Source organism: Orussus abietinus, unplaced genomic scaffold, assembly GCF_000612105.2.
Source record: "Orussus abietinus isolate OABI.00-Male unplaced genomic scaffold, Oabi_2.0 scaffold8, whole genome shotgun sequence".
Classification (NCBI taxonomy): Eukaryota; Metazoa; Arthropoda; class Insecta; order Hymenoptera; family Orussidae; genus Orussus; species Orussus abietinus.
The window spans coordinates 1,535,766-1,551,030 of record NW_019395997.1 but is presented as its reverse complement, the minus strand read 5'-3'; the positions used below and the strand labels follow the sequence as shown (position 1 = coordinate 1,551,030).

Sequence of the window (15,265 nt, the reverse complement as noted above, 5' to 3'; positions counted from 1 at the left end):
AAAAGGGATAAGACAAAATGGCCGCCGGAGTTACAGTGCGACGACACGCTTAGCGGGTTGTGTATATATATATGTATATATGTATAACGGGGGCTGGACAATACTGCACGTAAATTAAATAATAACGGGGTGCGGGGCCGCGCCTCGAGGAGGCCCCTTCGCGACTCTTGAGTATTTCTGGGCCAAGAAAGACGCGACCCCCCGCGGCGAGTTGACCTCGAGGTCGTAGAATAGCGCAAGGTACCGAAGAGTGTGTGCACGCGATTCCCCCTTTCACGCTCCTAGTACTTTTTTCTAATTTTCAAGACCTTTCCCGCCGCCATCTTGGCTTTCCATCGAAACGGGACGCGTGCACGCGAACCTATATGCTACTTGTATGTACAATTTTCGACGCGGCGATCAAGCGAGGGTCGAATTCGCATGGATACGGGTGTCGAGCTATGGTACAACTACGGTAGACACGCGTAAATATATTTATAATGCGTATTTACAAGAGAAGGGGGAAATGGCGCGACCGAGTGACGCCGTACGGCGCGGAAAGAGACGAACGGAATCTCGCGTGGGATGAGAATAATGAGATTAATGAGAATTTTAACACGCGTCATCGTAATCGATTAGTTATCTGGCTCTTTGCCGCACGGAGGAAACATCGGCGTAGGTTTCTTCTCGGAGAAAGCCAGCGGAAAGGGAGGAAGCACTGCGAGCGTCCCTCGCCGCCGCCATCTTGAAACGGCGCCATCTTGGAACGGCCGCCCTTCCAGCACCCGGTTCGAGCGCGAGACTAAAATTAAACGCGTCGCTTCCTCGCACTTCCCAAAGGAGCCGTTATTTCGGAGGCGCGAAGAAGTCCGTCCTTACCACGGACCCAAGTTTCCTGAACCACCTGAAGATTGCACGAAACCCCGTTTGTAATGCTTTGTACACGTACGCGCGAGCTCGAGTGACGCTCCTTCGTCCCGCAGGGTCTTGAATACAAATTTGTACACAACGCATGCCACGATGCAAAAGAAACAAGCTGTACAATTCCGCGGTCCTTAACGGAGCACTCGTAACCTTCTAAAGTACTTAAATAATTTTCATCCTGCGAAATGGCGGTTTAAAAAGGAAAGCAGAGCGAGTAACGAAATAATACTAAATGTACCGTCCCACTGGGAGCATTGCTGCAAAACCGGGCGTAAAAGATTAGAAGTAAGTATTTCCCTGTCATCCGTGATGGTTAGCTGCCTGTTTCCAGCTAATTAAAGAACCACCAAGCATTTCGCGGCAATGCAACAAATGAAAAGGTACTTTTCCGTGAGCGTATATCTTGTTTCCTTTGCATTGTATCTGCAAAGTCCCCTCCTCGGGACGCTACGCGTCTCCTTCGAAAGAAACCGGAGACCGCGAGTCGTCACCTACTCCTCCCTATATCACAGGTTACACTAAAAGATGTGCGCGTGTGAATGTATGAGTGCCAGTGTGACAACGTGTGTATGTGCGCGCGCGCGTTTAGTAACGAGAGGTCGATATTAAATTAATATACAAGTCGCTTGCGAGGGATTGGGCTAAACTTAAAACACGTAAGAGCCGAGCGGCGCTCCTTTCGAGGGTCTCTTCGGGGTAGCGAACGCATGGGCGTCGCGATAATGACTGGAAGAGGTCCCTGAAGTCATTCACCAGGAGAAGTTCCCTCGTAATTAAAGCCTGCTTCCGGTGCGGCGCGACTTCAGGGATCTCTTCAGGGCCCGCCGAGTCGGAAAGCAACGTAAAATCGAGAGTCCGTGCCCCCGAGCATGGGTCGCTGCGAGGAAACACCATAAAATGCGTCCGAGGGGGGAACGCGTCCCCGGAACGTTGAATCCAAGTCTTTGGGATCTTTCGGCCGCTCGTAAACGCTATCACGTGTGTTCGTCGTCTCGAATCGTCGGCTTACTTAGGATTAGAGGCGCTTATTGGAACGCATCCCGAGCAATCGCGGTCTGACACGCTCTACTATAACAGGAAATACTGCGCAACAGGAGATTCCCGCTCTTCAGGGTAGAAACGAGCGCGGTGAGACGAAACGGAGGTCGTTTCTTGGAGCAGGGTCTTCAGGTTGAGGATACCAAGTCCCATAGATGGTCCTCCGGTGTCGAAGGAGCCTACGTTCCTTTTCCTGGTCTCTGGATCAAGGTATTCATCCTCCTGGGCTCTCTTCAGGGTCTTTGGGTCCTCGGTGTCAGAACGTGGAAGCTCGTCCCAGGTGCAGAAGCGTCGAGGATCGCCGGAGAGGGGCCTCCAGGACTCTCGAGGCCGACTTTACGCAGCTCTCCGCACTCCTAGACTCCCGCTGCAGGAGGCCACCCTGAAGAGTTACACGACCAAGAACAATAACGTCCCTCGTTCCTGCGGTTCCTCGAGATCTTGCCTAGAGCGCTCTCTCCGTCTCTCTCTCTCATTTCACCCTATACTCGCCCTCGTTCCTCCCCCTTTGACCTCTAGTGCCGATGCCGGATAGATTTATCGTCTCAAATCTCGCCCAACTCCCCGTCGGACGCGACGAGCCCCTGGTCCGAATCCCGGTCTTGGGGACGAGCTCGTGGTGTCCTACCGGGACCTCCGGGCGCGCCCCGTCGCGACTCTTCGGGGTCCTTCGGGTTCGGGCCAGGGGTCGCACCATCCTTCCAGAGCTACGCATGTACGCGTCGTTCGGTGTCTACGTGCGCACCTGGAGCAACATGTTGGCGAAGTTGCTGTTCGTGAACTTGAAGTGCCGCTTGTCGTAGAACTTGAGGAGCGCCGGACTGTAGGGGTGCTTGTCCTTCAGGTGTAGATAGTGGACTTCGGGTTCCTGCGTCGTGTGGCCGCACTCCTCGCACACGTATACCTATGCGTACGATTACAACATTTCAATCAGGACTACCGCGACCTGTACCAACGTTCCCGAAGAAGCCCACGTACCTTTGTGCGTCGCTCCTTGTACGCGTACTGGTGTTGCACCCCGTGAACCTTGAGGCAGTGGCTCTCCAGGCTGCACCTTTGCGTGAAGCTCTTCTCGCAGAGGTTGCACTTGTACGGTCTGACCCCCGTGTGCGTCCTCGTGTGCCTCTTCAGGTCGAAGGTGTCATTGAAGCCTTTGCCGCAGAAGGTGCAGAGGTACCGCTTCACGTCGCTGTGGCACTTCATGTGGCGGTTCAGCAGCCGCTGGAGGCTGAAGTTCTTGCTGCAGACGCGGCAGGTGAAGCGGTTCGGGTCGTCATCCTGAAGAAAATTGGTAGAATTAGAATAATAACCCTCAAGAGCCCTTCAACTTTCTTCCTCCTCTTCGTACCTTTCCAGGAGGAGGACGGCTGGCCCTCTCCTCTTCCCTGCTGGCGGCAGCTTGCCTCTGGCCCTCTATCGCCAGCGGGTTCTTGATGCCATGGCCGCCGTTGACGAACTCCAACTGGCAGTCCCCAGGCAGTCCCAACTGTAAAGAACCAACTTCGAATTTCCGCTCCGGATACCCCTGGACCCAGCCCCCGAGAAGTGCCCATTCCAACCGGACAGAGGGAGCCCCGTATATTCGATAATGGTACATCAAGTTCCTCTTCAAGATTGCAAACATCAACTGCTACATGACTCTACCATACTAAATGAATTTTAAATTAATTCCTCTTTGCGCTTTCTCGTCCGGTTGGAGGGTGATCGACTTCCCCAGGGCTGGACCAACTTCCAGTGGTTGGTACAAGATATAGTGAGCCGGGATGAAGCACTCGAGAGTTGATTGGCATTGCATAGCATGGACTCGGGACCATCTTAGGGTCGAAGGTCGCAAGAGACCTCGCGATAGAAGTGCGAGCACCCGCGAAGAGAGTCTTCACGCGTGCTCGACCTCGGCCCGACCTGGCGGAACAGGGTGGTATGCCTTTGCCTTCATCAATCCGGGGTGCTTACCCTTTGCTGCAGTACACCGACCCGTTGCGTGAGAGGGGGCTCCCCAACGGGGCCAGGGGTGGTCGCACTCACGGTAGCGGGTACACCTGCAGGGCTGGGGGCATGTTCCATGAGAGCGCAGGGTGGCGAGGTGCTCGTCGAGGCCGCGTCCAGGGAACAGCTCGCAGCTCCTGGACTGGGAAGACTCCCGCCCGCGCTGCTTCCTGAGTCCAGCTCCAAACCTGCCGACATTTCCTGGATTAGACTCCCTGCGTGTTTCACAAACGCAACCTGAACATGTCACCATGTAAACAAAAATCGGAAGTTTAAGGTTCACCGCGCTTACCACTGCTGGCGAAGCTGAGACCCGGACTGACGAGGCCCTGGTGGTGATGATGCTGCTGTTGCTGCTGCTGAGGCTGCTGGTGAGGCGAGGAGGCCGTAGCCTGCTGCTGCTGTTGCTGCTGCAGTTGCACCTGGATCTGGAGCTGCTGCAGCTGGGGCTCGGCCTGATGCTGGGACTGATTTATGTGCAGCGCCAGCTCCGGTCGCTCCTTCGCCAGCGGCTGGTAGCTGGACTCGCCCGAAGGATACCCCAGCCCTGAGAGCTTCGTCCCGGCGAAGTGCTGAGGCGCCGATCCGTAATGCCTAGATATTTATTATAATATTATTAACTCCTCCGTTAATTCGGATCCTTAATTAAGTGGTATCTCGTAGGAGAAGGAGAGTTCCCGACGACGTACCTCGAAGAGTCGAATCCCCTGGTGAGGGCCATGCTGTGCTCGGGGAAGGGGTCCACGCTGGGCTCAACGGGGGTGGTCATCTGTCCGTCCTGGGCGATGGCGCTGCCCGCCGAGGCCGGCGAGTGCAACGAGTCCTCCAGGAGATCGTTGCCCCCGTCCTCCGTGGGTAACCTCGGGAGGAAGAGGTCGGCCGCGTCGCTGAGGCTCTCCAGCAGGGCCGTGTGGTCCGACGGGGAGCTGAAGGTCAGGGTGGCGGTGAACTGCAGGGGATCCACCACGGCCCCCGTCACCATATCCACCATCATGCCGGAGTCGGTCACGTCGTAGGGCCCGTACTGCCCGGAGAGCAGGTCGTTGGGCTGGATCTTGTAAGCGGACAAGTCTTCCTCCTCCTTCAGGGTGAGCCCGTAGGACGCGCACACGTTCTGCAGGAGCGAGTACTGCTTCCCTTCCTGGGCCCCGTACTGACTGTTGTGCCCGTTCGCGTCCTGCTGGCCCGTGTCGCACTCCATGCCCACCGCTGGCGACAGGGTAAGGTACCCGTTTCCTGGAGAATGCAAAACGAATTGTATCAAGAACGTCTTCTCTCCGGACCAGTCTACATTTTTCCCATCTGGTGGAAAACGTAGAAACGTCCGATACCTTTAACCGGAAATAATCTGAGAGCATACTCAACGAGTCGGTCCAAGGGAAACGATTAAAAAGTAATAAAAATAAAAATTCTGCTTCTTTTAACCACAACTCCATTTTTTTTTGTTTTTTTCAGTGCAGCACAATTCCCATTCGGGACCCACCTTGAGTGCCGTTGTACTGGTTGGCGAAGTTGGCGAGATTGTTGCCGCCCTTCAGGGACTCGTAGAAGGGAGGCAGCGAGCCCGTGGGAGGCGAGCTAGGTCCGTAGTTGCCTCTACCGCCGTTGCCCCCCGGGTTCATCCCGCCACCCCCCGTGCCGCCACCGACAGCCCCTCCGCCGCCACTTCCTCCACCAGCGCTGCCTCCGGAGTACCCGAGACCACCGCCACCGCCACCGGCACTCCCGGAACCGCCGCCACTTCCGGTTCCTCCGGCCGAGGAGCCGGACCCTCCGCTTCCGGTACCTCCTCCACCCCCGGAGGCCCCGCTCCCCCCGCCGGAATTCGTCGACCTCCCATGACCCGCGGCCGCGTGCACCGTCTGGGGCCCTGACAACCTCATCGCCAAGAGGGGCCTCGCTATGGAGTTCCCATGGGTGCGAGAGGCCTTAGCCCCCTCTCGGCTTCGCTCTTCGTCCGCCTCGTCCTTCCTCTTCGGCACCGCATAGTCTATAGGCTGCTCCTGGAACGAAAGATCCATGATTATCCGACGCATTTCGGATTCCTCGAGCGAAATTACAACCATTATAATTTTCCATTTGTCCAGTCATTTTCCCTAACTTTTGATAGTGGAACGAAGCGAACATGTATCCAAATTAAATTGAGATGTAAGATTAACATTTGATGTAGATGTGTATTGAGTGAATATGGAGGTATACAGGGGATCAGGTACCTGTTCGGGTTCCTGGCTCTGGGGGAGCTCCGGCTTGGATTCCTCTCTCCTGGGGGGCTGAGATTGAGGGGGCACCCTCTGGATCACCGAGACCCTCGTGGGGGGTTCCACCCTCGGGGTCTTCGGGGGCGTCGGGGGCCTCGGTAGTTCCAGCTTTTCCGACTTCCCTAGGGGTTGGAGCTCCCCCGACGGAGATGCGATCGGGGGGTTGCTGTACTCCTTTCGCTCCGCCCTCGTCAAAACGTGACCCCTGCTCCCGTAAGGCACGTCGCCCCCCAGGATGCTCGAGATGAATCTCCTGGGTGGAGTGTTCGACGGTGTCGAGGGCTGCCATTGCGGAGGAGGTGACGCTGCCGGGCTCGAACTTCTTAACGACTCCGGAGTGGTCGCCCTGTCGTCGTCGGATTTATCTCGATCTGTGGAATTATAAAATTGCTAAACGTCATGGTTTATATCTATAAAATACCCGACTTATGTCTAGAAAATTGGTCAGTGAGGAATAAGTTCGCGGTTCGAACGTTCTCCAAGATGGCGGCGCTCCTCGATCGGCCTGCACGCACGGAAGAGGATGAGGACGCACGTAGGGCCATGCAAATCCCACGGTTACGCTCCCGAGGCGAAACGCGGCGCGGATTTCAATTTCAGAGTATCTCCTCGGTATATATTATTCATGAATGTTTTTCCCGATAGCCCTGTAACTCTTTGATCTTTCGCCCGGTACGTGACGCGCTCGCGGTCGAGTACACGCGCCTGTCCTTGGCAATCTACCGTTCCACCTCGACGACGGATTTCCAGAAAGCTCTCCCCGTCCTTCCTCCACGGAATATCGCGGCCCATCTGTGAAAAGTGCTTCCATCGAGTCTAATTCGACGAAAACTGTGACGGGACTCGAGCGTTTCGCGGGCTCTCCGTTCGTTTTTGTAGTTTTTCGCCGATTTCCAAGATGGCGGCGCTCGGAATTTCCACGATGGCGGGGTCGCGCGAAGAAAAGGGTCAGCGGACCTGGCGACCGGTGAAACGGGCCCGCGGAGAGGGAAGTCGAGCCCGGGAGACACGTTCTCTTGACTTTGACATCGCGCGATTCGCGAATGGAGCACGAGGACGTCGACGCCGCTCGAGCGGAAACCAGGAAGCAATCGGACGCGGTCCGCGCCATTTTTTTTCCCCCCCGCCGCCATTTGCGTAATCTTCCGACGAGAGCGAAAAATCGCGGCAAAATTTCGCGCCGTTCGACCATTCCTCGTTTCCTCTCGAGAAGGTAGAGATAAATCCAGGTTATCGACGCCACAGGTGTGCCCGAGACGTTACCGACTTCGGGGATTCTTCAAAGGAAAGAGGAACGTCTCCCCTCTTCCCTCTTCAGGGCACGGTCCTTTGCGCAACAGGTTGCGTCACGGCGTCAGTCCCGTCCAGAGAACCCAAAATGGCGGCCGGTTCGTTAGGCAACCTTCGGGCCATGGACTTGCGCTCGCATCCTAAATCCCCTAACTGGTCTCGCGGCTCTATAAATACGCGCGTGCGACGAGGACGGCTATATAGACTCCGGAGGGAGAAAGAGAGAGAGCGAAAGAGACGTTCGAGGAACGAAGCGGGAACCGGTACTTTGTCGAGCGTCCCGATAGCTCGCAGGAGAGAGAAAAGGCGACGGAGAGACGGAGATAGCGAGGAGAGGGTGCATGCACGCGTATAGGACAGAGAGAGAAGGGAGAAGCAAGAGACTGCGAGAAAGGGATGGCTCAATTCGACCGGGAGGCTGGAATGCACTCGGGCTACGGAGACCGAGGGAGAGAGAGAGAGAGAGGCACTTATGCGGCTCGCGTGGGAAAGAGCGAGACGCGACGAGGTGCAACGGAGAGTTCAACGCTGGGCGAGTCAGGCGGTGCCCGCGAGGCCAAGGAATCCTCGCCCGAACGAAATTCCAAGTCACTGAATTTTTTGTCACTAAATTCTATCACAAGTACCTACAAGGAACTGTGCATATAATTTATAATCCTGCGTATATAATATATAATTTATAATTTAATCGATAAGGAAGTCTACCGTTACGCGCGTCGGTATTCCATTGTCGCCATTACGAGTCGAAATGCACAGATCGCGCGAGAGAAATGGCGACGCCGGGACGAATAGCGCGAAGAAAGAGCGAGGTGCGTGTACGTACTTTGTACACATATAAATATATATATATATATGTATGTACGTTCATACCTCGGCGACCGGGGAGAAAAAGACTCGCAAAGAACGAGGCGGAGACTTCAATGCCGCTCGACCTCGAACACAAGTTCGACGAAGTCACGTAGGAAATTAATCCGCGACTCGGATTGTCCGAGAAGGTTAAATTTACCCGTCCGAAATTGCCTGATATTAATGCGCTACCTTAAAAAAAGAAAAAGGATAAAACGCTCAAACGCTTCCTTCGCGAGCGAGCCGGTGATTAATCAGAGTAAGAAGCGTTAAAAGTGACGAAAAGTCGTTAAGGATTACGAAAAGCCGTAAAAGAAGCAATTTGAAAATGAAAAAAAAAAAGAGAAAGATGGCGACGCCGGAACGGGACCGGCCTCTTTCCTCGGTCTCGGTCTCGATATCGAAAACGAGGCTCGCGTCGGGACGACGAGGGGAAAAAAAGGAATCGGGTCAATGCCAACCGAGTGCCCGGCGTTCGCCATTAAGCTTGCCTGCGGTGTGTCAACGGCGTTAAAAAGGCGCGTCTCAATGTCGCGCGTTCACCCGCCGCGGAACGGCGTCAGTCGCCATCTTGAATGGCCGCGGGGCTCGCGAGGCGCGCCGTTACAAAAAATATAATCCACTAAGCCAAACGGGTACTTTCGGTTACTGATTACCCTAGATAAGACTGAATAGCTCGTCCAAGAGACATCTCGTCACAGTTTTCGCGAGTATCCCCAAGAAGACCGGTAAAAAGAACCAAACGAGCGAATCCCCTCCATTCCTCCCAGTCGCGTCAGGTGGACGCGCATACCCGGCGTCTCCGAAACACGGAACACCTCGTTCCCTTATATACCCGCATACATAATCTGGGATTAGAAACGCAAGGTGCATCCCGACCTGAAAATTAGGGGAGATACCAATCGACCCGCCGCAGGTTGCGTCTGGGTTCCCAGCCCATAGAGACAATTTCATATTAAAATTCCATTCTCCTTCCGTTGAGAAGCCGATATTTTAGACCCGTTAATTAGTTTCCTTGATCTTAGAGGAATTACTTCTCGGCCATGCCGGTGATTCCCAGACCGAGGTTTACGTGGTTACGACGCGTCATGATCTCGAAGGTCGACGCCCTTAACGTTCCTTCTAAAGAGGGAGAGAAAATCTCTGGATTAATATTTGTAAAGGTCCTCGCGTTCCTCCTTTTGTTAAATAAATATCTATGATCGACATGTCTGCCTTAGAGATGCGGGAGAAAAATTCGCGGAGGAAGAAGGCGCGCTCGGGTCGAGGAAAATGGCGGCGCTTAGGAGCGGCTGCGCAGACGCGTGCGCGGCCGCGCAACAGTATCGGCCGTCCGCGTATAGCGGTACCGTGCGTGGGCTGGAAGCAAGGTGACACTGCGCCGGCTGGCGCGTCCTAACGCGAAATGCCAGACACAAAGTCGGTTACGTAAGTATTCTCTCTCAACCGACCATTAGAAACTCCGTGATTTCGGGGAAATCCCCATCGCCTCAAACATGGCGTCGCGATCCGCAAAACTCGCACAGGGTACCTTATAAGTTACATAAGGTGCGCAAGAACGCGGAGAGCCCCCTGCGAGGAGCAAGGAAGAGGTTAGGTCGACCGACCGATGGACGCCAAGAGAAACGGGGATATAAAACGTATATCTTAAATATTTCCCTTCTCTCTTGTGGTTAGATCGACGCCATTTTGCGAAAGGACTCCCGAAAAACTTGTGAGAACATAGCGTCTCTGGTTCTTTTTTTTTTTTTTCCAGGGTCGATCGATGGGGTCCAGAGATCCAACGGAAATGGATATAAAGTGGAACCTTTCCCTTAGGGCGGCCAATGGGAGCGCAGGGACTGGATTCATTTAATCGCGATCGCAACCTCGGGGCGAGAGGCTCGCCCCGCGAAGGTTCTCCGGCGAGCGGCGGTGCGTGCACTTGGCCCGCTTGCGGTAGAATTTCGGTCACGGCCCTCTTGCGCCATTAGTCCCCGTCTACGTCGGCGCCATACGGTGCCGAGAGTGGACGGGTCTACAAGGAGACGGTCGCGATACACCTTCCCTCGCGTATCGGTCAACTCGCCTACCCTGATATGTTCGTTCACCCGTTAACATCACTACATATTTTTAACCTGTACATACTTCCCTCCCGATGACTTAACTCGAAAAATTTACATCGTGCACTTTTTGGCTCTAAATTTAGTCTACATTTTTTTTTTTTTTTCTATCGCTCATAAATTTACGATTGCGATTCCCCTGTTAGCGTACCTCGTTAATTGCGCTTCACCTGTTATAGTCAAATTCCACGCGAAATATGCGCACGCTTCGACACGCATATAATGCCCCGGTATATTTATGTGCGGATAGGAAATATACAGGTACATTAGATGCTCGATTTACCGCGGTGCGGATGCTTCACCTGTTAATTCCCTCCGCCACTGGCGCCGCCACGCGGCGGGCCGGGCAAGTGCGCGCGCACAGGTAGCCGCGCCGTTGCGCATCGTAACCCGCGACAATGGCCGCACATCCTGGAGCGGTCGCAGGTGCGCGTCACCGCGTGATTGCCCTACGTGTCACCGGCGGTCCCGTAACTGTATCTCCGACCGATCCGGCCTAACCTAACCTAACCTAACCTGCAGGCGCCCTGCACCGGTCGCTCGACGGATTCGCCAAGTGCATCGCGACTCCTCCGAGGATTTTAAATTTGGAAAGGAATAAGATGAAAGAATGTAAAATTCACGTCGCAAGAAAATAATTATTGATTGGGAATTTTGGAATCTTATTCCCGTCACTTTTGTAAGGTATATAAGACAATCGAGATGGAACGTCGAGAGAAATTCGGTTGAAAAAAAAAAAATAAAAAAAAAAGATGAATTAAGTGAAGTGAAAAATCCCGGATTTGTCGGGAATTTTTAAATCTAATTTTCCATGGCGAGCCCGAAGTAAAGTTTCGTCTGTCGACAGGTATCCAGAGGCAGTCGAGATTCTCGAGGCGCAGGGTCACACCTTAGGAATTTACACGGAAGAGGGTTAACACGGGGGATCCACGAGGGTAACCACCACGCCCACCGGGCCCGCGGGGCCCGTTTAACCCCGCGAAGGCCCAATAAAACCGAGAGGGGCCTTTTCTAAACCAGTTTTAGGACGGATCTCGCGTCCCTCGGGCTCGCTCTACTCACTGTACCGTTGCTCGATAACGCGTCACGAAAATCGAGCATGGCGGTCCGAGACCTCGAGGAAAGGGACCCGGGGGTCAAGCACCGCCGAAAGTATCATTACGTCCAACTTCTGGGCCCTTTCGGCCCGGTAGGTAACGGGGCCCGACCGGGTAAACGCCGGCTTTTGCGAGTCCGAGGGTCGCCACAAAGAGGAGGGACTAAGTGGCCATCGGGGGACATTGTTCTCGGTACTCTGTCGGGCCCACTGTGCCCTTTGTGCCTCGAACTGCCCCCTGACGACTGTGGTCGAACCGAGAATCGAGGGGTCCCAATCGGGCCCCGCCAAGAGTCGAGCGCGTTACCTTCGTTTTGGGACCTCTAAGCGGTAATAAACCGAGAATGGACTGTTGTCAAGCCGGGACAAAACGTGAAAAGGGTAATGAAAGTCGAGAAGAAATTCCTCACCGACGAAGTTTCCTCTTCACGGGAGCAATTTTCTCCTTAATTTTCTCTCTACGTAAAAGGGATTTTTTCTTCTCTATATGAGCGACTTCACGAAGGGCCCGATTCGAGGGTCCCACTTTTGGGGCACCTGCGACACCCCTCGTGTCTCGTGTTCCTCTAAACAGGTTCCCAGCAGGTTCGCAACAGGTTCCCCCTGAATCCGCCCCACCTGCTTAGGATTTTCTACAACTCGCGCCACATCTAATACAATGCGTTACATCATCTCGGGAGGGACCCTGTAGTCGACTCGACTTTTTCCAGGAATTTCGACGACCTCTGCTCGCGGTACCCGAGTGCGCCGATAATGGCACCGCGTTGGAAGTGTGGGATAATTAATGTTTACACTTTTTTATCCTACCTCGGCATCCTTTATCATCGAATCCGACCACACCGACCGGATTTATAGTCCTGAATAGTAATCGAACCGCGATTATCGCACTCCTCGACCGGAGATGGCAGTGACTCGCGTTCATACTTCACGTACGTTCACGTGAACGAGAACGTGTCGTTACCGTCATTACCACTGCGGATGATTTCCCGGCAACGATCGTACAGTTACCCGATACCTCGAATCGAACGGCTCCTGGCCGGAATCGAAGATAGAGGGAGCAAACGTCCTAAATGTCAATAATATATCCAAATTGATAGTAGTAAATAGAAAAAACATTTCGTGCCCATTACATCTTGAAAATGGAGGTAGGTCGTAAACCTGCAGTCCCGGGAAACAGTTTAGGTTTCATCAAAGCCGTTTTCACGGGACTCACATTGGTGCTTGTTGACGATGAGACTGAGGGGCTCGGCTCCCCCGAGGGGACTCTCCTTGCCGCTGGGAGGCGGGCTCTTGCTGAGATGCTGGGCCTCGAGGAGCCTGAGCTGCTGCTGGTGCAGCCGGTTCTTGATGAGGAAGATCTTGGGCATCGCGGCGGCTTCTCAGGTCGGGTGCTGGGGTTGTCTCCGGGGAGCGCCACTAGCGCCACCGGCGGCGCCGCTGGGAGTCGAGCCTCAGCGGGCCCGGCGCGCCACCATTCGGCCGCGAGCCGCGGCCGCGCGACCTTCGCCGGCGCGCAAGGACGCCTCGGGCCTTAAGGTGGACCCCCAAGGTCGAGGAGCCCAGGTGAATATTAAAGCTCTTCGGGGAGTCCGGATGAGTCCCTAGGTATACAGTCCCTTCTTCGCGTACAGTCCCTCCAGGGGGCGTCGGGCCCCGTCTTCGAGGGATCCCTCTCGGCGCGCTGAGGGCGGTGCGCCCGAGGCATTTAACTCGGGCCCTCCCAGGGAACGTCGTCCGGGTCACATCGAACCCGACCACTGGGCCAGGACTACGACGCAAGACGCACTGTCCGGACCGGAAAAGTCTCTCGAACGGGGAGAGATAGAGACTACCCTCGTAGATATATATATGTATATATGTATATATATCACCGCACGCACTCTCTCGAACCCCACGGTCCCGGACGAGAGGGAGAAGCGGGCCCGTCCGTGGCGCGACTCGCTCCTTCCCTCCTCGGATTTACAGTTATCGGCAGACCGGACCTCCGCGCGGCCACGTTCGCGGTCGGTTACTCGTCAGCGACTGGGCCTTCCTGGGGACCTCGGACGGGACCCCGGGGCCCGGGGCCCGACCGTGAGGCTCCCCCTCCACCGCGCGAATGCGGGCCCTCCCCTCCCCGGCCTGCCCCGCGGGAGCGCGCGCACTCGCGCGCCCGTCACGTGACCGCGCTCGACCAATCCCCGAGCGCCTCCCCCACTCCGCGGCCGCTCCCCGAGTCCTGCCGAGGCGCGCCTGCGTCTGCGCCTGCGCGAGCCTCTAGGCACGCGGAACGCTAGCGGTATGCACGTACACGAGCGGAACCGGTACTGACACACCGGAGACGCGACCAGGAGGCAAGGTTACGTTTACCTTTAGCCGTAATACCGCGGCACGCCGAGAGTTATGCCGCCGAGCGGTATATGCCTAGCGGACCTGCCTCCAATACCGACGCGACGATCCTCGGCCCCGGCGGTCACGTGGGTGTGTGCGATGCGCGCGCAACCCCCGGACCCTTACGTCGTACCTTTGACGATAAAAATGATCTGGGTGCAAAACCAAAGGCACGATATGTAAATCGATCGCTCCATGACTATCCTCGGGGTTGGATTTTTTTTCTCGATCTCTATGCATTTATAGATATTTTTTATTTTACATTTTCTTCATTTTTTATTAAGAACCCGCCGCCATGTTGGGGACGGGGGAAGCTGCTTTCACCGTTTGTAAGTCCCAGCGATCGATGCGAGGCTCGCCCTTCGGAAATGAGGTGCGGGCATAGACTTATTCGTGATTATTTTATTGATATCGGATGTTGAAGGATTTGCTTTCGGCAAGATGCGGCGTCGACGCGTCGGAAAGTTCCGGTCGGCGCGTCCTCGCGAGGCATCGCTTGCGCGGGCATCGAACTCTCCAGGCTCGGCGCCGCTCGGAGTCGCTCCTCGAAATTCTACGGTGTATATTCTCGGTCCACCTCGGTCCAGAGCTCTTCTCGACCTATTTCCTGGCTCGGCGGCCTGGGACTTAGACTTCTGGATAGGACGAGCGGCCATTTAAATGCCCCTTCTTTGGGGAAGACCTAATGAGTCCAGCGGTCGCGCCCAAATTGCCTGGGAGTCTTCGTTTCATACGTTTCATTTTATTATTCGGGGTTTATAGGTATATTCACTCTATCTAATCTTCTTCCCTTTCTACGTCTCGGCAAAATTCGGGAAACGGTCCTCGCAACCTTGACCGGACTCGTCCCAATTCTGACGGCGTTGAGTTATGGTATCCCCATGTGGTGCCCCGAAGAACGGCCACGGATTCCGAGATCTAGGATCCAGGGGTCCTGGGACCCCAGATCGAGCGATCCAGGGACCCCCTCGGGAAGGCCGAGATTTAGGGGCGCCCTGATCTCTCCGATCCGTGAACCTGGACGTTTACGACTTCCAAGGGAGGAGAGAAGGGTCCGCTGCGAGGAGTCTTCGCCCTCTCTCTTCATATATCTCCTCCAAAAATCCAGATCCCTTCTTCGTCCTCGATTACTCTCTCCGTGGAATTATCCTCACTCTCCCTCTTCTCGGGGGAAACGGAAGAAAAATTCTTCCGCACTCTTCGACCGATTTTCTTCGGACACTTTGAAATACCTAGACGAGGCAGCGACCGCGACTAGAGACTCGGTTTTCTTCGAGGAAGGCGCGACGAGCGACAAGATGGCAGGTGATTTTTTTCCTCTTCTTTCTTTTGCTCCAAATCTCCAAAATCCATGATTTCTTATGCTTGGGCGGAAC

At 55.0% G+C, this 15,265-nt stretch overlaps 1 protein-coding gene across 4 annotated transcripts in view; it reads right to left on the bottom strand.

Annotated features, from left to right (window-relative positions):
• Positions 1-450: 450 nt before the first annotated feature.
• The window catches only part of LOC105699518 (transcriptional regulator ovo), a 45,651-nt gene continuing 30,836 nt past the window's right edge, over positions 451-15,265 (bottom strand). Inside the window, exons 1-10 of one of the 4 annotated variants that reach the window (XM_012424575.2) lie at positions 12,733-13,520; positions 6,141-6,556; positions 5,411-5,930; positions 4,617-5,163; positions 4,220-4,521; positions 3,895-4,115; positions 3,290-3,427; positions 2,920-3,219; positions 2,687-2,845; positions 451-2,323 (exon numbers count right to left, since the gene is read on the bottom strand). In XM_012424575.2, the coding sequence (XP_012279998.1) occupies positions 2,198-2,323; positions 2,687-2,845; positions 2,920-3,219; positions 3,290-3,427; positions 3,895-4,115; positions 4,220-4,521; positions 4,617-5,163; positions 5,411-5,930; positions 6,141-6,556; positions 12,733-12,886 (2,883 nt within the window). In that variant the 5' untranslated portion in view covers positions 12,887-13,520 and the 3' untranslated portion in view covers positions 451-2,197. Of the gene's footprint in view, positions 2,324-2,686; positions 2,846-2,919; positions 3,220-3,289; positions 3,428-3,894; positions 4,116-4,219; positions 4,522-4,616; positions 5,164-5,410; positions 5,931-6,140; positions 6,557-12,732; positions 13,521-15,265 lie in introns of those variants that run through there. The other 3 variants (XM_012424576.2, XM_012424578.2, XM_012424577.2) reach the window with 3 other exon arrangements.